Here is a 24,200-nt window from a genome sequence, read left to right on the forward strand (position 1 = left end):
ATGGTATCACTTTTAAGACTGCTAGGATAATTAAGCGACATGCATATAAAAACTGGCACATAGCAAGTGCTGGGTAAATGCTTGCTATTATTATCACTTGAAGTATTCTGACCAGTTATTTAAATCGTCTTTCAATGTCGCACAGAGCTTTTAGGATAGAAGAGGAGGCTAAAAGCCAAGGATACCCTCTGCGTTTTCAGCCCAGTGATCCCCCTTGGTAGACCACTGACAAAGAGTCAAAATGCTCAGTGTTCTCACTGCAAGGCTGCTCGCATGTCTGGATTACCCCTACCACGTCACTGAGGAAGACAGCAAACTGAGGCTTGCCCAAGATCAAAGGACTTGCCCAAGATCACTCACCTCTAAAACCAGGGCATGCTGAACCCAACCCCCCATGTTGGGTCTCCTACAATTGTATTATCCGCTGCCTCTCTTCCAAGCTCTCTCTGCGGTGTGGGTTGGAGACACGGCTGTGAGCTCAGGAGCCCTGTGTTCACCAGGCTTGTCACTTTCATCTCCCGCAATACACTGAACTTTTCTAACTCAGTTTTCCCGCACGCAGAACGTGGGAAATAAAGCCCACACCTCACAGCTTTGCGTTCAGGATCACAGGCGAGGAAAGCTCTTCGGAAACTGCAAAGCGCCCTACGAATAACCTCCGCAACAGGCATTCACACTCGAGCTCCCCCACTTCCCAGTCCCGGGAGACGCTCCCGTCTCCGCCCACCTCCTAGGCGGCGCGGCGCGGGGTAGGAAGGAGGATTAACCCCTGGGCGCCTGTCTGGGCGTTTCTCCAGGCGGCCGGGGAGGAGTTCCGCCTCTCGCCCCCGCCCCGCCGCTGGGCTCCCTGGCGCCCGCACTCGCGCTCTCGGAGTCCCTCTCCCGCCCAGGCCCCTGCTGGCTGCGCTCCCTCGGTCCGGCACGGCACGCGGGCGGCCCGCCAGGATGCAGGCCGCGCACAAGGAGCACCTGTACAAGCTGCTGGTGATCGGCGACCTGGGCGTGGGCAAGACCAGCATCATCAAGCGCTATGTGCACCAGAACTTCTCCTCGCACTACAGGGCCACCATCGGCGTGGACTTCGCGCTCAAGGTGCTCCACTGGGACCCTGAGACAGTAGTGCGCCTGCAGCTCTGGGACATCGCAGGTGAGCACCCGGAGAGGAGGCGAGGGCCGGAGGGCCTCGAAGCGGGTCTGCAGGCCCCAGGCAGCGGGTTGAGGTCTAGTGTAGTTCGGGGAGCTGAGCCGCAAGAGACTTTTTCTGGTGGGTTGAAAACTTGTTTCCAAAGAAAACAAAAAAGTTTTTTTTTTTTCTTTCTCTCTCTTTCTCTCTGGCTGAAACTTCAAGTGCATTCCCTGGCGCTTTGGGATTGTTGCTTGAACACCCTCTCACACCCTCCCCTGGGATCACTCTACCCAGCGCGGGCCCCCGAAGGGACCCAGAGAGACTATCTGGAGTTGCATTCAGTTCTCCCTCTCCAGCTCTTTTTCCGGGCGTGGGCAACGCTGCGGGTGATGAGGCCCTTAGTGTCATGCCAGCCACCAACGGGGGAGTCTTCAGACCTGTTAACAGCGGGAACTAGGAGAGTTCCAGGCTAGAGGGGTTTACTCACTGCTGTTTTTAATTGCTCCTTGCTCTTGCCTCCCTCTTTACCCTTCAGTCAAGAGAGTTTGAGGTTCTCCGCTTTGGTGAAGCCAAGGATCTTTGTGTGTATGTACTGGGGGCAAAGTGTTATTTCTCTCTTTCTCTGACTCTCTGTGGTCTATGAAAAGGAGCCTGTGCACATACCTTGAGGTCACTTTTGTCAAAGAGTCTATGACATTAGTCATTTCTTAAGTTTATTTATTTTGAGAGAGAAAGTGCAAACAGGTGAGGAGCAGAGAGAGAGGGAGAGAGAAAATCCCAAGCAGGTTCCAGTCTGTCAGTACGGAGCCCATCCAGGGGCCACCCAGGCACCCTGGCCGTATGATTTCTTGATTTGGCCTTAAAGTTTTCAGTGAGAAATCTGCAAACTGTGAAGCTTCATTACAATGTTTGAAACCAGAATTTGATTCTGAGGGTTTGTACCCAGAGCTGGGCAGGGCATTAGGCAAATGTATGTCTGCCCCAAGCGTGAGTTCTCGGACTGAAGCTGTTTGCAACCTGGGCATGTCCAACCCCTCATTATAGATCCTGGCTCTGCCACTCACTAACCTGCTCAGTGGCTTCAGACAAGTCCCTTCAGCTCAGTTGCATCCTTGTTAAGTGCAAAGGGGTTGGACATGGCAGCTCAGGAATCTTCCTTCTCAGTTTTAAGGTCCTCTGGGATTCGTTGTGAACAGTCCCACCTCACCTCTGACTGTTCCATGGTCTGTGGTACCAGGAGTCTTTGTAAGTGCTGGACCCAAACCCGGCACTTGTCCTTCAGAAAATAGCTTCATTTTTAGCTGGTGTATTTGACTGGAAACACTTTATCATGACTCGAAGCAAGAACAAATGTGGAAAATTTTTGAAAGGGCACTTCAAGTTCTGGGGACTGCGGTGCCTCTTTAATCATGAGCTGCCAAGTCTTATGATAAACCTTTTGGCATGTGAACAGATTCATGCATTTGAAGTCATCTTCAGCAGCTCCAGTAGCATAGGGGTTATCAGAGACCGGAAGATGTTACCAGCCACTATCTGATTGGGTTTTTCATCTAGAAAAGCCACACTGTGTCTCTGCACTTGGTTGCTGCATTTTTTGGTGTCTGAAAACTCTCCTGGCTGTACTGGAGTGTCCAGGACTCAAGTTTAGAATTAGCTTACTGTTTCAAAGGGGATGTAGCTATAATTTAGACTTTTGTGTCAAATGCAAATAAGGATGTGACCTCAGGTATGTTATATAATGTCCATGAATCTCAGTGTCCCCACCTAACAGAGAGGAGAGAAAGGTATAGTGATTAAGAGCCTAAATTCCAGAGTTGAACCGCTTTTGACTGAATCCCTGTTTTACCCCCCCCCCCCCCCCATGTCCTGGGCGATTTTAGGTTAAGTTTCCTAACCTCCTGATTTTAGCTGACTTATCTGTGAAATTAGGCAGAATGCTTTCTCCCAATAAATGGCAAATGAGCAAACAGATGCCAGCTAAAGGTGACTAAAGTCCCCACTATCTAGGAGAGCTACAAGGATTACTGTTATACTACCATTTTTTTGACCATGTATAAATGCTAGGAAGAAGGACATGATATAAATATGTGGACTAAATCTTAATAAATGAGGGGGGCCCCCAGATGCTCAGTTCGTTAAGCATCAGACTCTTGATTTTGGCTCAGGTCATGATCTCAGGGTTCATGGGTCTCAGCCCAGCGTCCAGCTCTGTGCTGACAGTCTGGAGCCTGCTTGAGATTTTTGTCTCTCTCTCTCTCTCTCTGCCCCTCCCTGACTCATGCCGTCTCTTTTTTCTCTGTCTCTCAAAAAAATAAATAAGTAAACTTTAAAAAATTATAAAAAAGTAAATCTTAATAAATTTGGAACATAGAATCTGTTCCAAAATGCCCAGCACCATCTTTTAGCTTTATCAGTATTACAACATGCTGACATGAGCAGCTGAAATCCCAAGTTTAGAAATGCCCCCGAGCCATGGTTCTGGACTAACATGGCTGTGGAGGCTCTAGTGACAGAGGTCTGTGTACTTAAGAAACGTAAGAGGTCTGTGTACGTATAGTGGTGTGTAGCAGGTCAGTAGGGGAACTTCTTCCCAGAACTCTGATGTTCAGTGGGAACCTGTCTGTGTCAGCCTCCAGCCCAGAGACCCTGTGAGCTGAGTTAGAAGCTGGGCATCAGGCACAGCTTGTTGTGGGGAACCTGTGCCCTGTGGGAAAGGACGATAGGAGCATCGTGGTGACATGTTTCATGCTACATCAATAGCCCTGTGAGGAGTGAATTCATATGAAGTCCAGCCTCAGTTGCCCACCCAGATTCCAGTCAACTAACTGTACCTTACGGCACCTTCAGATCAGCCTGTCTGTCCAAACACAGGAATGATTCCCTTTCCTCTTTATTCTCAACTCTGCTATGTGTGTGGAAAGAAGAGGTGAGACTAAAAAGTGAACGGTGAGCCTCACTTTGAGCTAGTTAGGAGTGTGGATGAGATAGAGGGGATGGCCCTGTCTTGATAGAATATCAGATCCATCTGCTATAGAGGGGATCTTTGCTCATTAGACCTTTGATATTCATTTGATTCAATGCCAAGTTGGGCCCTATTTATTTGTCCAACTAATTTCCATCATATATCTCTTATAGCCACTTCAGCTGGCCAGTCTGTTCCTGAAAGACTCCAAAAATACTTCTCAGGAGGCACCTGGCTGGCTCAGTTGGTAGAGCATGCCACTCTTGATCTCCGGGGCATGAGGTCATGAGTTGGAGCCCCATGTTGTGCCTAGAGATTACTTAATTTAAAAAAAAAATGTCTCTCAGGGCTTGTGAAGTAGGTCTTGACACCAACATGGTAAATTCCACAAACCTTGTAGGGAATAGCAATCACCCTGAATCCCAAAGATTCTACATAGAGGAGCAAGTGGGTCAACTCTGGGTTCCAAAGCTCTTGATAGCATCAAGAGAAATTAAGTCATTTTGCCCAAGGCCACCTGCCTAATAAGTGGGAGAGCTGGATTTGATACAGTTTTGTTTGACTTGGAATCAAGCCATGTTCTTCGTGACTAAAGCCCATGAGTCCCTGGGACATTGCTGGCCCATTGGGGTTATACCTTCCTCTCCTTTACAGGTATTGCTTCCTTAGTAAATAGGTTATCCTTGCTTTCTCCTTCCTATTTCTTTTTCTTTTCTTTTCTTTTTTTTTTTTATTAACGTTTTTATTCATTTTTGAGAGGTAGAGAGAGACAGGGTAGGAGTGAGGGAGGGGCAGAGAGAGAGGGAGACACAGAATCTGAAGCAGGTTCCAGGCTCTGAGCTGCCAGCACAGAGCCCGATGCGGGGCTCGAACCCATGAACCATGAGACCATGACCTGAGCTGAAGTCAGACACTTAACTGACTGAGCCACCCAGATGCCCCTTCTACTTCCTATTTCTAACATATTTTTGGATATTAATCAGAACCACTGTGCAGATAGAAAGAGGAAATGCAATGAAAATCTATTTCTGAAAATTTAATTCTTGGTTGTAAGGTTTTTAAAATAGATTTATCAAGAAAAAGTAAATAAAAGGTTCACACTTGAGACTCTTCTATTTCTCTTCAAATCTGATACTATAATTACTCCATTAGCATTTTCAAAGAGAACTGTACAATTTTGTCTAGAACTCTTAACGTGCTTTGGGACCCAGCTGCAGGAATTGAGATAGCCATAGTAATAGTAGCTCACATTTCATATGCATTTATTCTTGCAGTTGTCCACACATTTTAATTTTTAATTCCCCAGTAAAATAGCTGATTAAGTGGAAGTGCTAGAATTTAAAATGTGGCCATGCTCAGTTCACCATCTAATGGTTCGTGGGATCGAACCTCACATTGAGCTCTGCACTGACAGCACAGAGCCTGCTTGGGATTCTCCCTCTCTCTCTATGCCCCTCCCCTGCTCATGCACACACACACACACACACTCTCTCTCTCTCTCTCTGTCTGTCTCTCTCTCTCTCTCTCTCTCAAAATAAACAAATAAATTTAAAAAAATTATTAAAAAATATTTGGTCATGGAATCTAGTACCCAGTCTCCTAACAGTTTTGCTCAATTTCCCACAATTTAAACATAAAACACTTTCAACATACTACAAATATATTTTAAAAATATACCTGACATTGAGTAAGCAATGAAACCTGGCTGGACGTCATTTGCCCTGTCTGTAAATGGCCATTGTTCCATTTTCCTATGACATCACGTATTTGTATTATGTTATATCCTGCAGTTCCTGTCAGCTCTAGTAGGTTTTCACTCTTCCCAGGTTGTATGTGGCAGCATATTCCAGCTTCTTTCCTTGCTAGGTTTGTGACCTGGGCAGGTCACTTAGCTTCTGTGCCTCGGTTTCCTGTCTGTAACTGGGGACAATAGCAGAGCCCGTACCTTAGAGTTGGTAAAAGAATGAAATGGGTTAATTTGTGTAAAGTTGTGCCTATCTGACACAAAATCAATGCTAAATAAATGTTAGCTATTGCTCTTGCTTTTTTCTATTTTTTTTTCATTGTATTTATTTTAGAGAGAGAGAATCTTAAGCAGCTTTCACACTCAGTGCGGAGCTCAGCGCGGGGCTCGATCCCACGACCCTGGGATCATGACCTGAGCTGAAATCCAGTCGGACACTCAACAGAGTGAGCCACCCAAGGTGCCCCTACTCTTGCTTTTAATTGTTATTACAAAATACCTTCACAACATTTTCCTGCTTGATCTTCCCAGCATTGCTGAGGGTATAGACAGATCAGGTGGTACTAAACTAAATCTATTTTATATCAGACAAGATGAAGAATCAGAGAGTTAAGGGACTGGTCCAGGGTCACAGGAGTTAGCAAGGGGCAGAGGAGGAAAAGTAGCCGAGGAAAAACATTTCCATCAGGGCACATCTCTGCTAACTTTCCGTGCCTATGCTGTGTGACAAGGAAGCACTGGAGGACATTAACTATCCAACAGGCAGAGCGATGGAAGGAGGCAGCATGGGCCTAGAATCAGGAGCCCCAGGACACTGAATCCCCACTCCAGTGGCCATGAGATTCATCTGGATTACAGTGCTGTGTTGTTTCAGAATTTATAAAATGCTTCCACATTGTGACAGTCAATTGGGGGAAGGTTTTGGACTTTACTATCTCTTCAGTGTCAATTTTCTAAAAAAAAACCTGTAATTCTCCAAGGAAGTTTAGAAGAAAGGTCTTAAATATCAACATAATAGATCTAGAAATGTAGAAAGAGCTAAATTTGGCAACCATCATGTCAAGCAAAAAGCAAAAAATAAAAATGCATGTCGAGTCTGGGCCACATTCTGCTGGGCAGTTTATTGCTTTGTTTCTAGCCTGGCTAATTATAAATTTTCTAAATACCATGTGGACTAACATGGTGTGTGCTTACAGGTAAGCGGTATGTGCACTGAGCAAGATGGTGAACTTTCTAAGTAGGGTGAATGATGTGTGGGGAAAGCACCTCAGGGTTTTTTTACAGGGCACTCACTAGAATCTCCATCTGTCACAGACACATGAGCATTAGGCATGTGGGACATGTCCACTCATCTAGGTTTTAGAGGACTGGTTCTGACAGGAGAGCACATAGCAGTCTGACCAAGGAAAGCCAAGTCATCTGAAAGAAGGAAGGGATGGGGAGGAGCAGTTCTAATGTGTGTGGCTTCAGCACAAATGTTTATGAAATGCCTGGTATGTGTTAGGTACTGTTCTGGGTGAGGGGAAAACAAAGAGGGATAAAGTATTGAACAAGACCCGATTCCTGACCTTAAGAAGTTCACAGTTCAGTGGGCATGATGGCACCAAGGCAAATCACAGTAACAGCGAGTGAACTGTACCAATATAGGCTACTCCAAAATATTTTGGGGGTGCAGATGGGGTCCTACCTGCACCACATCCATCCACTCTCTGAGCTTAAATTCAAGCAGGCTGGATAAAGCCTCTAACTAGTGGGATGTTTCCTGTACCCTTACCTACCACCAGCTACTCCTTGTGAGTGATTTCAGGGCTGTACAGCTTGAAGCAGAAGTTCATTTTCTGGCTCTCGTCAATTCTGTCTCCTTCTCTTGAGAATCTTAGGCATTCCCATGGCTTTAAATTCCATGCAGACAACTCCAAAAATGTGCGTATAACCTTGACTTCTCATGACCTTCAGACGTACAGTTCTGCCTTCATGCTGGGCATCTCCTTTATGATATCTCACGCATATTGCAAGATTAGTATGTCATAGCAAAGTGGCATAAAAAACAAAGATTGTTGTTTTTTTCTCTTTTAATAAAGTAATGTATGCTCAGTGTAGCAAAAATTGGAAAGCCCAAAAGAAAACAACAATAGCAACAACAAAGGACTACAAAGAATATCCACAATCACCCCTTTTAATGATAAGTAGCACAGGGTGCTATTTGTCTGTCTATACTAGATATCTTTCACCACTCACTGGACTTGCTATACACCTTTCCCCCACTCACTTGGACTTGAAACTTGTGCCATCTTTTCTTCTTTGACCCTCCAAGTCAGATAGTGATTATGCTTCTCCTGTCACTGCTTTAGATCAAGGGCAGCACTATTATTACTTACCTATATAATAGCCACCTGTATAGCTCTAGTCTCTTCTTCCTGCAGTTGTTATGTGTACCAAGGTGAAGTTCATCTTCCCAGAACATCACCTTGGTGGCTCCACATTGTCTATAGATTGTGCATATCATGAAAAGAAGAATTAAAGCAGTAGGGATGAGGTGATGGAAGGTTGATGGCTAGAACGAGGATGGATTTCAGGCCATAGAGCCATTGGGAGTAGAATTGGTGGGGTCCTAGCAAGTAAGAAGTGACTGGAGTCCTTGAGGCCTGACCAGGTCTAGAGGAAACCCAGGATCCATTTCATGGTGGCTTCTTGTCATGAATACAGTTATTCTCATTGAGGGTTGAAATGGTACTTAAATTTTTTTTGTTTTATTTTACTGAATTTTATTTAAAAAGTCATTTTAAAATTTGAGGATTTGAGAGGTATAAGATTTTTCCTGGGAGAATTTATTCATTCACTTGATAAGCAGAGGGATTTAGGGGTAAACAAAATGGATCAATTTTCACGCTTATGGAATCTGATAGTCTGGTGGGATAATTATTTAATCACTGCTATGATAAGTGCTCTGAAGGGGTGCTAAAAGAAAGTCAAAACAGGCCACCTACCCTAGCTATAGTGTAGGGGTGAGGACACGGTGTGGACAGCGGTAATCTGGCATGGCTATAGGTTACAACATGTGGGCCCATGAAAGGATGCATATGCTAAGCTAAAGGTTAAGAGTGATGGTTCCTTATATTTATCAATTTGTCAAGTCAGTCTTTGCAGTTTAAACACCACAGTGATTCTGTCAAATAGGTCTTATTATTTCCAATGTTGTAGGTGAGGAAACTGGGCCCAGCAAAAGTGGAGCATGGTGTCCGGTATGTAGTGGTTGTTCAGTGAAAGTGGTTTGGTGTTAAGCAGTCACTGGCATTAATACTGGAGTCCTCGCTCACCTGAAAAGTTTTTGAGAAGAGCTCCTTTGTAGTAAGGCTTAGAGCCCTTTCCCTCTTCTGATGATTCACTCTAGGGAATCCTGCAAAGCTTTCAAGTCGTTGAGAGCCCCCATGCCCTTTTTTTTTTCTTTCACTTTCTTAGATTCTGAGATGGAAATTTCCAGAGGGATATGCTGACCCTACTACTCCTGGGCTGGAAATCACGTTTATTCCCTCAAAGGAAGTTCCTCATCTTCTAGGCTGGTGTACTAGAGTAGTCTCCAACTTGGCAAGGTCAAGACTGTGACTGCAGCCTGGGTTTCAAATTATTGAGTTCCGCTATTTTTTTTCCAACTGTTTGAGAATTCAATTAAAAAGTATATGATCTTAATTTACTCTTTGAAAAAAAAACTCAGGTTTTAACTTCCACCATTCCCCACTCCTTTTGGTTTCTCATGCACAGGTATTAATTAAATCGTATCTCTTCTCTCTCTCTCTCTCTTTTTAAGTTTATTTGTTTGGAGAGAGAGTGAGAGTGTCTGCACAAGTGGGGGAGGGGCAGAGAGAGAGAGAAGGATAGAGAGAGAATCCCAATCATCCTCTGCACTGCCAGCATGATGCCCAGCCTGATGATAAGGGGCTCAAACTCATGAACCCTGAGATCATGACCTGAGCCTACATCAAGAGTCGGATGCTCAACCAACTGAGCCACCCAGGCTCACTGCCCCCATCTCTTCTATCTTGAAAAATAACTGTCTTATCCCCTTATGAGTAGCCATGTCTTCTTCACAACTCATCTGGACTACTATAGCAGCTTCCTTATACCCATACCTTCATCAGGCTCCTCTCCCTGCTCCCACGCCCCATCGGTTTGTCATCCATAGACATGAGACTTTGCAGCATGGCTTCATTCTCCAGTCAGATATTCTCCAGTTTGGCATTCTTCGGTGGATCTCCATCACTTTCAGAATTAGAGGCTACACTTTTTACCATGAAATTTGAGCTCACCCATTCCAGTTTCATATCTTATACCTCTGACTCTTGACCATTCCAGATATCTTACAGTGGCTTCAATTCACCCACCTTCCCCTCTGTGCTGTGGCTCATATGATTGCCACTGGCTAAATACACTTTCCTCCTTTTTACTTAGATGATGTCTATGGATTCTTTGTCACAAAACCCATCTCACCCCCTTTATGAAGTGTCTGCTTGAGCCCATGTGTCCCTGGGAGGCAGTGTTTCTTTGCTCCCATAATAGCCATGCTTATCATTTTAGATTAGAAGCTCTTCACTTCTGCATTACAATGTCTTTTTCTTCCAATTTATGACCCTAGGTCCCAGCATAGTCCTTGGTATTTAGTAGGTCCTCAATGAGTGTTTGTTCATTAAAAAGTTTTTCAGCCAACTATTTCAGCATTGCTTTAATTCTAAGATATACTGTTGATCTAAACATTTCTCCAATAAAACAAAAAATAATGAATTTGTTTATGCTTGAAAGACTTCTAGTTTTATGAATATTAACAATTAAAAATGCATACATTTTATAAATGACAAATATGGTAGTCACTTTCCTGAAGATGGCATTCTATTTTATTATTTACCATAAAAATTGGAGAGTGAGCTTAAAGACCATTCTTTTTTTTTTTTTAATTTTTTTTAACGTTTATTTATTTTTGAGACAGAGAGAGACAGAGCATGAACGGGGGAGGGCAGAGAGAGAGGGAGACACAGAATTGGAAGCAGGCTCCAAGCTCTGAGCCATCAGCCCAGAGCCATCAGCCCAGAGCCCGACGTGGGGCTCGAACTCATGGACCACGAGATCGTGACCTGAGTTGAAGTCGGACGCTTAACCGAGTGAACCACCCAGGCACCCCTAAAGACCATTCTTAAAACCGCACTTCATCATTTAACCGAGTCTTTATAATTTGGAATGAAGTGTCATTTATTTGGAGGTCACATGGCAAAACTGCATCCTTATGATTTTTGGATACATTAAATGAAGTCATTATTTTGAAGGGTAATTTTCACAGAGGTAAGACCTTGACAGCTCATCAAACCGAATCCTTCATTTTACAGAAGAGAAAGCTGTGCTCTGAAAGGGGGTTTGTATTAGTTTCTCAGAATTTTAGAACGAGTTAATGGTAGAACTGGAACCAGAATGTAGGCATCTCTAGTTTATTAATGATGAGATTTGAAGAAGCTTATTTTTTTTTAAATTTTTTGGTATAGTCTTAAGCACTGAGACACCAAAATAATTGAATTTGGTGGGCACCAGCCCTATGGAAATTCATGCAGTGAAGAAGAGAGGGTGATGGTCCCGGGGGTACCCAGAGACATCCATAGTCTGGCTTCAAATAGCATTCCTAGTATTATTTTCCTCTCTTCTCCATGATGAAGCTTTGCTTCCTTGTTCACACCCCATGGTCATTGCCTCTACACCCTTGTTCCTGCTCTTCCTGTTGGTTCACATGCCCTTCCCTTTATTCCCACATATCCAAATCCTATATCATGTTTAAGACCCATCCAAAAGGGCAACTCCTTTACAAAGACTTCCCTAATTCCCTCTTTCCAGCAGTAACTTCCTCTTCCCTTGAACCTCATGCAATTTTTTTTATACCAGTGTAGCACTTCTTCTTTTAACCTTGTTTTAGAGTTATTCATACCTCTCCAGATAGCCCTCATGTGTTTTAGCAGGCATTGCCACAGATTGTTGCATAATTTCCAGAAATGACTGTGGAGTCAGCAAACAGGTAGAGAAGGAGAAAGCACTATATAGGAGGAGAAACAAGCAAGGACAGGATTTTGGAAGCAAAGGAGAAAGGATTTTAGGAGAGGATAGTCAATAGTTTCAAATGTCTGAGAGAGATCAGAATTATTTCTTTCCGCTTGGAGTCTCTACTTTTTGTAGTCTCTTTTATCCTGATACGTTATTTAACCCTTCTTTCTCATCAGCCTTGCATTAAACTGTTCTCTCAAGAAAAGTGATGAAAAACTTGGCTTCTTGTATGAGCTCCTCAGCCTAATGGAGACAAGGAAAATATCTGTAGTGGGAAGGATTCAGACAATTTTCAGTCTAATTTCTAGGGAAAAATTTAAAGCTAATCGACAAATTTTTTGTTGGGAGGACTATTTTTCTCTATGATATAATGTGTTATTAACAGCTACCATTTATTGGGTGTCAGGCATAGTGCTATGCATTTTTATGTATCATTTTATTCATTGCTCTCTGAGAGTATCTGGTAGGTACTATTTACTAATCCCATCACAGCACTGAGAGAACTGTGCTTAGACAAGCTAGAAAACAGATCAGCAAGGAAAAAAAAATACATAAAACTTTTCAAAAGCCATACAAATCGTAAGGGATGGTGGTGGCTAGGAACTGAGATTTGTTTACTGTTTTCTAACTACTCTGTTCTGCTGTTTCCTAAGTGTCATACAACAGTGCAATCACTTTCACATACCGTAGATTAAGTTGCAGTTAGAAAACACACCTTATTCACCTCACACCTATCAGAATGGCTAGCATTAACAACTCAGGCAACAGCAGATGCTGGCGAGGGTGTGGAAAAGAGGATCTCTTTTGCACTGCTGGTGGGAATGCAAACTGGTGCAGCCACTCTGGAAAACAGGATGGAGGTTCTTCAAAAAATTAAAAATAGGACTACCCTACAACCCAGCAATTGCACTACTAGGCATTTATCCAAGGGATACAGGTGTGCTGTTTTGAAGGGATATATGCACTCCAATGTTTATAGCAGCACTATCAACAATAGCCAAAGTATGGAAAGAGCCCAAATGTCCATCGATGGATGATGAATGGATAAGGAAGGTGTGGCATATATATACAATGGAGTATTAGTTGGCAATCAAAAAGAATGAAATCTTGCCATTTGCATCTACGTGGATGGAACTGGAGGGTATTATGCTAACTGAAATTAGAGAAAGACAAATATCATATGATTTCACCTATATGAGGAATTTAAGATACAAAACAGATGAACATAAGGGAAGGGAAACAAAAATAATATAAAAACAGGAAGGGGGACAAAACATAAGAGACTCTTAAATATAGAGAACAAACAGAGGTTTGCTGGAGGGGTTGTGGGAGGGGAGATGGGCTAAATGGGTAAGGGGCACTAAGGAATCTACTCCCGAAATCATTGTTGCACTATATGCTAACTAACTTGGATGTAAATTTTAAAAAATTTTAAAAAAAGGAAACACACCTTATTTATTTTAAAGGAAGAATTTTTTATTTTTTGAACGTTTATACTTTTGAATAGAGCTAAGAATTAAATGCACACATTATTGCTGAGATCATGGAGTTTGCTTGGCTTAAAAACAACCATCTTAATATACTACTTCTAGGCAGGATAACCATAGTGACTAAAGATAGAAAGAATTGTGATGCTTGATGGTATTGAAATAAAAAATAATTCTTATGTAGGACAGAGGGATACATGTGCATGTGCATGTGTGTGCCTTTTAAACTTAAAACAGTAATTTAGAGAATGTAGAGGCTATAGCATAAGTGCTCAAACTTTTAGTTCACAGCATTCTTAAGTGTCAAGTCATATTTTCATGGTGCCTCTAGGTCAGTAGGATAACAGGCCAAGTTCTATATATTTGGGACATGGAACACCTCAAAATTTGAGTCAGAGTAGACATCACCACTCTCATTTCCTGTTTCACATTGATTTTCACATGACTCTTGTATTTGTTTTTGTTTTAGAGAGAGAGAGAGAGAGAGAGAGAGAGAGAGCACACGTGCATATGAACAGGGGAGGGGCAGAGGGAGAGGAAGAGGGAGAATCCCAAGCAGGCTGTTTGCCCAGCATGGAGCCCAAAGGGCGACTTGATCTCCTGATCTCAGGACTGTGAAATCATGACCTGAGCCAAAATCAAGAGTTGGACGCTTAACTGATGGAGGCATCTAGGTGCCCCTCTTGCTTTTTATTACACAAACTGAAAAATCCAGTTTCAAAAAGATAGGATCACATCAGCAGGAATGTAGTGTTATCTAAGGTTAAAATTGTGATCTACCTCAAGCTAGTAGTTCCTGAGGTGTTTGATTGATCTTGAGTACCATTGTGTTTGCCTTGAAATTTTAAAATATCCTATTGTACCCCTGTGAGTTCACTGAGACACCCCACAACACCCTGGTACACATCTTGGGAATTACAGCTCTGGAGGAATCTGGAAATTCTTTAAAAACAAAACCCTTAGAGTCCTAGACTTGTGAGTTATTTGTGAAAGTGCTAAGACTTGTGAGGTTTTTGTTTTTGTTTTTTTACTGTCTTGTGAATTATTTATAAAAATATCTATAAATGTTACTTAGAGGCGATATCTCAAATGCTAAGTAATCCAAAACATACCTTTTTACTTAATGTGTTTGAGCTTATATTCAGTGGAGATATTTTTAGGTTGTTTGTTAGGTATTTGTTTCAGTTGTAATTAGTTTAATTAAAAACATGGCATGCTGATTGTTTTATATCCATTCATGCCAACTTCTCTTCTGTGATTTGGTTTCATTCCCTCCCTCTATCCAGTATTGGCCATTCTATCACTATATGATCTTATTTCTCCATCCAAGTGAGTTATTTTATCTAAACTGAGTAGTTTAAGACCTCAGTCAAAATAAATTCTGACAAAAAAAATTTTTTTTTGAGATACCAAGGCACTAATTGTCTCTCTCTCTTTGACCCTCTCTCTGTTTCTCTCTCTCTCTCCCACATACACAGCCTGAAATTTAAATATAAATATAGAATTGAATGAGAATATTTTGAAATTTAATTTAAAAACAGATCACTCTAATTCATTCATCTTTCTTTTCTATAATGTTATTGTTTATGGACACCTGAGAAACCAATTGTTATTTTTTATGTCATCTTACTCTTTCACGCTTTAGCTTATTAATTCAGTACACTGCATATAACTTTACTTTCTTGTTGAATAGAGGTAGGATTTGCCTGTAAGAGATGACAACCAGTAACAGGATGAAAGGAGAGCCATCATTTATGGGGAAACTAAAGAAATTGCAGAAGGAGCTTCAATGGTTCTGAATTGGGGACAAGTTTTTTCAAAGTGAATCTTAAGAATGAGCAGGAGTTTAGGGGTGCCTGGGTGCCTCAGTTGGTTAAGTGTCCGACTTCAGCTCAGGTCACGATCTCACAGTTCGTGGGTTTGAGCCCCTTGTTGGTCTCTCTGCTGACAGCTCAGAGCCTGGAGCCTGCTTCAGATTCTGTGTCTTCCTCTCTCTCTGCTCCTCCCCCACTCATGCTCTGTCTCTGTCTCTGTCTCTGTCTCTCTCAAAAATAAATAAACATTAAAAAAATTTTAAAAAAAAAGAATGAACAGGAGTTTGGTAGGCATAGATAATAAATTAGTTGGATCAGAGATCTTGCTTTATTTAGTTCACCCCTCTCCCTGCTGCAGTTCCTGCTCACAAATAAGAAATCGATGTTAGCTGTTATTTCATTACATAAAGAGTACTTGTATTACAGTTCTGTTCTATCACATGAGTCTGCTGTGAGCATAGCCTAGGAGCCTCTCAGAGTGTGTGTGTGCTATGGAGACGTAGAGAACAGTACTTGAGTAATTCAACAATGAGCTCAAGAAGCTCAGTGTAGTTAGGGACGTAAACTGCAGAAATTTGCAGCCCATCAAAAGCAGTACAAGGCAGGGCCTGCATAAGTGGGCAAGCAAGTGATAGAGTCAGTGCCATGTGAGTATAATGGAGGAAAGTTGAGTATGGGCCAAGTAGAATGCTCCAAGAAGGTAGGGTTTTGTACAGATTCGAAGAATAGTTAGGACTTAGATAGAGAGTAAGGGAATGGATATGTTCCAGTGGGAGTGGAGGGTGCCAAGGAGTGAATGTGAATGAAAGCAAGAAGCAGAATTTAGGAGAGCTGTGCAAGTCAGAGTTGTAGCAGGACCTTGAGCTCAGTCTGAGCATCAGCCTTTAACTTGATCAAGGTGTGCAACTTTGAAAATCCCACAGGAGCCCAGAGGATAAGAGTAAATGAACTCTTTTTTCTACCTGGCAAACTCTTACTCATCTTTCGAGGGCCTATCTGAAGTGTTTGTTGCCAGTTCAGGATCACTCAAGCTACTGCTCCCTGTTTCTGTAGGAAATAGGAACACAGTTTCCTTGTAATCCTGGATCACATTTTGTTTCTCTACAAAATTCCATTTACAGTAGGTGGATATCCTGGAACAAGCCCAAGTGCATTAAAGAGTATTTTGATGCAAAAATAAGCAAACATGGGATCCTAAGTAATCATTTATAAGAGGCTTGCAATAAGAAAAAAGGATCAGTAGCAACAATTTCTTTAAAATAAAATTACATAAATTTCATTAAATTCTAAATATTTCGTTAGAGTTAGTTTTTATAAAATTGATATAATTACCCACACTTAAATGTAAGGTGGAGTTTTGTGGTATATGACAATGTGATATGCATAGCATCTCAGAAAGTTATTTTCCCTTTAAAATTGGGTGTTTGGTACTAGTCAGCTCAAATGAACTAACTCCTAAACATTACTCATATGATGTAGACCTTGTATTTCTAAATATTCTGAGTTTTCAAGACATTCCAATATCTGTCTTATTAGAGATCTTCCAATTTATAACTGTTGGCAAGTTGTCCAAATTGCCTTAAATCTTGTGTAGGTCACAGAACATGTTAGCAGCCCAACATCCAGTTTGTGGCATCTGCTGTAGGCAGTAGGGGATCCCTGAAAGTGTTTAATTAGGAAAATGATAGGGTGAAAACAGAGCCTTGGAAGGTGAATTTGGAAGAGGTGTATAGAAATTAAAGTACAAGTTCAATATCTAGCCCTGACCACAGCCTGAAACTTCAGCCTTATATATACAACTGCCGACTCAACGTATCTGCCTAACAGACATCTCAAACCTAACATATCAGATCCTGACCTGTTTCCACAAAAGCTACACTTCCAAAAGTCTTCTCCATTCCAGTTAATGGCAACTCCATACTTTCCATTTTTTTCAGCCAAAAGTTCTGGAGTCCTGCTCGCATCATCTCATACTATACATCTCCTCTATCATTTCAATTTCCAGATATACCCAGGAAGCCAGCAATCTTTACCACCCTTCACCATCACCATGTTGGTCCAAATTATTGTTTCTTGCCTGTCTCCTCACTTCCAACCTTGACCCCCATAGGTCGTTCCTTAATGCAGCAGCCATACTATCCATTTACTCCTGCTCGTTGATGTTTCTCAACTGCTCACAATCCTTCAGTGCTTCCCTCTCTCATGCAGGATAAAAGGCAACCTTCTTATAATGGCCTGAAATTGTTTCCAGTTTGGACCCTGAGATCTGCCCATCTCACTGCACACTACTCTTCCCCTTGCTCAGTCCTCTCCAATGCAGACTCCTTGTTCTTCTCTGAATACTTGCTTCAGAGTCTTTGTGCTGTTCTGTCTAAAACCCTCTTCTAAATATCCATATGGCTTTCTCCTTTACCTCTTTTTGGTCTTTACTTAAATAACACCTTCTTTGTGGGCCTCCACTATCCATCCTGCTTAACTTTGCCTTCCCTCCCACATACCATTTTCTCCTTTCCTACTTTATTTTTCTCTGTAACACTTCACCAGCTAATGCAGTTTTATGTGTACCTTACCACTGTTTATCTCTTTCCACTAGAATGTAAGATTCATTAGGACACAGACCTTTAATTATCTTTTCTAGTTGCTAGAACAGTGCCTGAAAATTAATAAGCATTCAAAACTTTGTTGTTCAGTGAATGAAGGAGGTGAGGCAATCCTAACTAGAGTGGTTTCGATGGGAATGGAAAGAAAATGATGAATACAAGAGACATGGCAGAGGGTGAGCCTTAAAGTCCAGTTAAGCCTGCAAGTATCTTCTGGGGTGAGGGGAGGTAAAGAATTAAGGGTTATTCCTTCACTCGGTGAGGAGACCTTACTGAGCACTCACTGTATACTGAATGTTCAATACACTTGTCATGGGGGTGCTTAAACCTGGTTCTGGCTAGGGGGAACTTACAATTTTGTGAGGGAATATTACACATGGTTAATGCCAGTATATCAGCCTAGGTGACTTGGAAAAAAAGTGATTGATTGTTACATTTCTGTCACTGGCTTGGTGGGGCAAAGTAGGGAAGAGAGAAGATGAGACGGTTTCAAAATGTTGGACAGAAGGTAAGATGGGCCCTTAAAAAGTGGACAAAACCTGCTCACGAGGATGTCAGCCAGACTCTGATCCTAGTCTAGATTTCCTTGACTCACTCTTCAAAACCAGCTTAAGCTATTGTAAATTCAGTAATTAGATAGATTTTTTTTCCTCTAGATCCTTGTGCAAGGTCCATATTTACTCTCATTTTTATCTTCCTGCTTTTCATTCTATTATTCCCTAGAAATAAAGAGCATATCTGTATCTTGGAGGAAATTTTAGCTCTATGGATTGTGCCATGACCCAAAACATATGTTATTTTGAATAGAGTAAATTGATTCCAAATTTCTTAAGAATATGAAAATGATTACAAAAGCATAACATTCCAGTCTAAAACTTGTTGCAACAGATATGCACCTAGCCCTGTTAGAATAATGTTAATTTTCTCCATCAATGAACATCTTTCGATTATTTACTGGAAATGAGAGTATAATATAGAGCAAGTGTGTTAGTACACAGCACTCGTTCATGAATATACGATGATGTTGTATTTTAGAGGAAGAAAGAACTTTAATTTTAGCTTATTTCTGCAAGAGTATCTTGAGTTTTTACTATATCAAATAGGTGGAAAATAGGCCTCAGATTTATAAGATCAAAATATGATCAACTTGCTCTTCAAGATTTTACAGTGCTGTAGTGGAGACTGAAGCATGAATATATAGCATAATAAATGTAAATGATGTCAGGTAAAGAAAATGCTACAGGGTCATGAAAAAGTTGGGAGGCCAGGGAAGGTTGCAGAACTGTAATGGCATTTCAGGGCACAATTATAGGATGTACAGGATTTCATTGGACAGAGTGAGAGGAAGAAAGATGGGGAAGGAATTCAGGTTTTGGGAATAGAGATATAAAAAGGAAAGAAAAATCCAGGGAGTAATGGAGGATGTGTTTTAGAAAGAGTAAGTACTCTAGTGTGGCTTCGCCATGGAGCACTTGAAGAAAGTGACAGGAGGAGAGTTTGGAAAGGTGGTTGGAGCCAAAGTCGCCTTATCTGCAGTTTTAATAAAGGTGTCTGTTTTTAAGCATGTAAGAGGCACTGAAGGGCTAAAGCAATAGAGCATAATGGTAATGTTTACATTTTGAAAGTGGATTAATACAGAAATGGTTTTAAGATTTCACCTAGGGACTGCTTAAAAAGACAGATTCCTGGGCCCCATATAAAACTGCCATGTAAGAATCTCTGAAGAACATGGCCCAGGAATGGGTGTTCTATAAATACCTAAGATGCATTTTCTTTCCTGCTTTATTGAAATATAATTGGCATATAACGTGTAAATTTAAGCTGTACAGCATGATGGCTTGATATATTTATATATTTCAAAATGATTACTACGATAAGATGAACACCTCCATCACCTTACATAATTCCCTTTTTTTTTGTCTGTGGTGGGAACATGTAAGAACTACTCTTTTAGCAACTTTATACACATGATACAGTATTATTAATTATAATCATCATACTATATATTAGATCCCACCACTTATTTATCTTATAACTGGAGGTCTATATCCTTTGGCCAACATCTCCCCGTTTCTCCCACTCTCAGACTTCAGCAACCACCTTTCTACTCTCTGTTTCTACAAGTTTGACTTTTTTGGATTCCACATATAAATGAGATGATATAGTATTTTTTTCCTCTGTCTGACTTATTTCACTTACCATAATGTTCTCATAGCATTTGCCATGTTGTTGCAAAAGGAAGAATTTCCTTCTTTTTTGTGGCTGAATAATATTTCACTGTATGCATATACCACGTTTTCTTCATTCATTCATTCATTCATTCACTGGTAGACACTTACGAGGTTGCCATGTCTCATTCCTTGTGGACAATGCTGCAATGAACAGGGGGGTGCAGATAGCTCTTTAAGATAATGACTTCATTTCCTTCCTGTGTATGCCCGTCTGGTGATCCCTTATGCTGCCAGAATGTCTGAAGACCTATGTTTATATTTATATTTATTTTAAGATCAGTAGCAGTGCTGATGGGGAAGAGGACTGATCAGGGGCTGCTTCTGAAACAGAAGCATTGGTAGAATGTTGGAGACCCTTTGGACAGAGAGGCGAAGAAAGAGTCAGATGACTTGAAGGTACCGCTCTGGGGCACAATATTACTAGTGATGCTGAGAACTGGCGGGAACACAGAGGGAGTAGGAGGTGGAGAGCTGGTTGCCTGCATCTGAGGAGGTTGATTAGAGGGGTTGCCAGAGGCAATAACGAATTTAGTTTCCGGTATCCAATCCCATTTCCCTATTTTACCAATGAGGAAAGCTGAGGCTCAGAATGGTACGGTGACTAATCTGAGGTCACAGAGCTGGTTGGTTAGTAGTGGAGTGGTAAATGGATGTGCCCAGTTTAACAGAAAACCCAACACACTTCCTCCTCTTGTTTCTATGCCTGTGTAGAAGATTCACAGCTTGATTATGTGCACTGAGAACATCTATAGAGTATTAATTACCAAGTGAAAATCCATTAAATAAACATTATGACTGTATTGCTTGTGTATATTTTTAGATGAGTCTGTGACACCAAATGGACCACTTAAGGCCGTTGGGACAGAGGGCCACGCATTAATTTACTAGGAATATTTTAACTCTAGAAGCAGGAAAGCAGCGAGGGACCTAGGAGGTCAGCCAAAACAAATTCATGCACGTAAAACATGCCTGACATACAATAATAAGCACAGGTGAGAAAACGTAGTCTTACGAAGAGGAATACATTTGTCTAAGGCTGCACTGGTAACCAGTGATTAAAATGAAGACCGGTGTCTTCTGACCATTTAATTTACTGCCTTCTGCCGCAAGGTTTTCCAAATTATTACTGCAGCCATCGTATTAACTTTTGTGGTTCAGTTGATTGCTTTGTCATTTAACTTTCCTGGAAGCTGAACATTGAATCATGAGTCACATCAACAGGGCTATGGATGTGTGTGTAGAATCTAAGAGAAAGGAGAACCTACCTGCTGAATTGGATCATTTTTAGTGCAAGCATCCAGTATGACACTTCTTAGTTTAGCAGTTCAAGGGCAAAAAATTATGTATTTCCAGCACAAAGTACAGAGCCTGGACTGTATTAGCTATCCAGTAAATGTATGTTCAATGAGTGATCTAACCCCACAGGGAGTTTTTGAACTATGGTCTTTTTTTTTTTTTTTTTTTTTTTTTTTAAGTAAGTTACCTATGATACTCTCCTCAGGTCTCAATATTGGCCATTCGTAGGGATTCATGAAAAGTCACATGGTTCTCATTCTTTTAATAAAAAACAGCAGAGAGAGAGCTATCAGCTGACAAAGGAAGGATAAAATGTGAGTGCTAGAAATGCCCTTTTCTGAATGTGACCTCTTATCAGATCACCGGAAATATAAACTTTTCAAGTCCACCAGCCCAGTGACCTCAGTGTACAAAGATCACTTTTTTCTCTTTGTTTCTGATCTGGCACACATACCCTCATGAACTCAAACACACACACACATACATACAGATTTTCCTTTTTGAATTCCTATAAAGGTGTTAAGCCTATACATTGTTTTTTTGCATTAGTCTTAAAAGTGACCCTTTGCCATAAATTTTAAATGTAAAAATCTTTCTTCTTCAGGACCTCCTTACTCTATTATGAAAATCTCTGGACAAGCAGATTATTGAATAACCCATGACTTTGCTTTTCATCTGATTAGTTCCCTGAAAGGGATCATAAGACAACTGTGCAAAGCCTAGAGGCCTTCAGAGTCCCAAATGATCACAGAAGCCTTTTTTTCCCCTCTCTTCCTGAAATGTCATGGCCACCCTGAGCAGTATCAAAGGAGATCACTGTTTGCATTAGGAACTAAAAAAAGAAAGAAAATAAAAGAAATTTAAAACTCATTTGGGAGAAATGAAAGTTCATCTGTGGGTTGTGTGTCATATGAAGAGTATTATACCTCTTTCTTTGATTGACTAGACAACTATGGGGAAGAAAACAAAGCTTCTGTGGTGAAACCCATGTAAGGAATGTTTTAGGATCATCATGTGCTGGCCCCTACCGAATGCTCTTCTTTCCAGTGATACATGCGTGAGCACACAGGCTCACACACTATAGGACCATTAGGGCGGAACCCTTGACCTGCATCCATTTTCACTAGTGCTATGTATCATTTCCTCTTCAAATCTGCAATGCTAATGCCCATGTGAATATCACAACCTACAAAAGAGTTTTTTAACTTGAATTAAAACTCACCATCACAACATCTTGTACTCAGAGTTAAATGTAAAGTGTTTTTAAAATTGTTGACCTATATGTCCTTAGATATAGGCCAGTTCCGGCATTTTATTCTTTTTGAGAGAAGTTGGCTTATTAAATACACACCTCGCTTTATTTTAATTTTTATAACTTTATAAGACTCTTCACATGAATAAATGACCAAATCAGAATAAAAGGCCTTTGGCCATACACTTCTGGAGTTTTGGGTTCAAAAAATATAAACCCACCCTTCATTAGCTCCTGTCTTCAGCTACTGCTAGTGGATAGAGTGACAACCAATAAGATTCATTCCATTTTGTTAATTAGCTGAAATCCCAGTCAATTTTGGTCATAAATTCTGCTCTGGAACTCTGGTTTCACTACCTACATCATACTGATTGTGTACTTAGCTCACTCTTTAAAGATAAGTAGTGAAGCACTTTAGTGAGGGATCTGCTCACACTGGACACCTTGAGAGGTTCCAGTATATGATTCAGTTTACAATTGTAATGAGTTTTTGATTTCTCTTTCTTTTTGGTGATAGGTCAAGAAAGATTTGGAAATATGACAAGGGTCTATTACAGAGAAGCTATGGGCGCATTTATTGTCTTCGATGTCACCAGGCCAGCTACATTTGAAGCAGTGACAAAGTGGAAAAATGATTTGGACTCAAAGTTAAGTCTTCCTAATGGCAAACCAGTTTCAGTGGTTTTGTTGGCCAACAAATGTGACCAGGGGAAGGATGTGCTCACGAACAATGGCCTCAAGATGGATCAGTTCTGCAAGGAGCATGGTTTCGTAGGATGGTTTGAAACATCAGCCAAGGTAATGTGACCTTAAAGGGGAAACCTATTAGGCAAGATTCACAAAGACAATAATCATATAATCATTATCATCATCATTATGATGATAATATGTGTTTGTTTAGTGATTTGTATTTCCCAGATTGTTTTAAGCTCTTTCTCATCTCAGGAAGATGAGTTGGCAGGGCAGAAATTACTATCCACAATTTAAGATGATTTTGGCAGGGGCACCTGGGTGGCTCAGTCGGTTAAGTGTCCGACTTCAGTTCAGGTCATGATCTTGTGGTTCTTGAGTTCAAGCCCCACATCGGACTCTGTGCTGACAGCTCAGAACCTGGAGCCTGCTTCAGATTCTGTGTCTCCCCCTCTCTCTGCCCCTCCCTCAATCCCCGCTCTCATTCTGTCTCCCTCAAAAATAAATAAACCTTAAAAATTTTTTTAAAAAGATGATTTTGGCTAAGAGAGCAAAAAGCAACTTGTACATGGTCACAGTAATAATAGTTAATAACTGTTTGTTTAGTGAGTGCTTATTATATGTCAGGCATGTTTTACGTGCATTTTCTCATTTAGTCCTCAATAACAACCCTGTTAGGTAAGTATGATTTTAGAGTGAATGAAAGAAATGGGCCTTGCATTCAGTGTCACTGCCTTATCCATGTATTAATTAATTTATTCCATCAATATTTAATATGTTCTTCTGTATGCCAGGCATGGTGCTTTGCCCTAGAAATGAAAAGATGGCAGGAACGCAGAACTACCACATTGGGAATACTGGAAGAGTGGAGTGAGAAAGTAGTTAGCAAGTATCGCTGTGAAGAACATCGTGTGGTTTGGCACTGC

General features: G+C 41.2%; 1 protein-coding gene across 1 annotated transcript in view; it reads left to right on the top strand.

Annotated features, from left to right (window-relative positions):
• Positions 1 to 405: 405 nt before the first annotated feature.
• RAB38 (RAB38, member RAS oncogene family) overlaps positions 406 to 24,200 on the top strand; it is a 57,101-nt gene continuing 33,306 nt past the window's right edge. Inside the window, exons 1-2 of the mRNA XM_042958734.1 lie at positions 406 to 1,147; positions 23,102 to 23,382. Of these exons, the coding sequence (XP_042814668.1) occupies positions 946 to 1,147; positions 23,102 to 23,382 (483 nt within the window). The 5' untranslated portion in view covers positions 406 to 945. The remainder of the gene's footprint in view (positions 1,148 to 23,101; positions 23,383 to 24,200) is intronic.

Source organism: Panthera tigris, chromosome D1 (genome assembly GCF_018350195.1).
Source record: "Panthera tigris isolate Pti1 chromosome D1, P.tigris_Pti1_mat1.1, whole genome shotgun sequence".
Taxonomy (NCBI): Eukaryota; Metazoa; Chordata; class Mammalia; order Carnivora; family Felidae; genus Panthera; species Panthera tigris.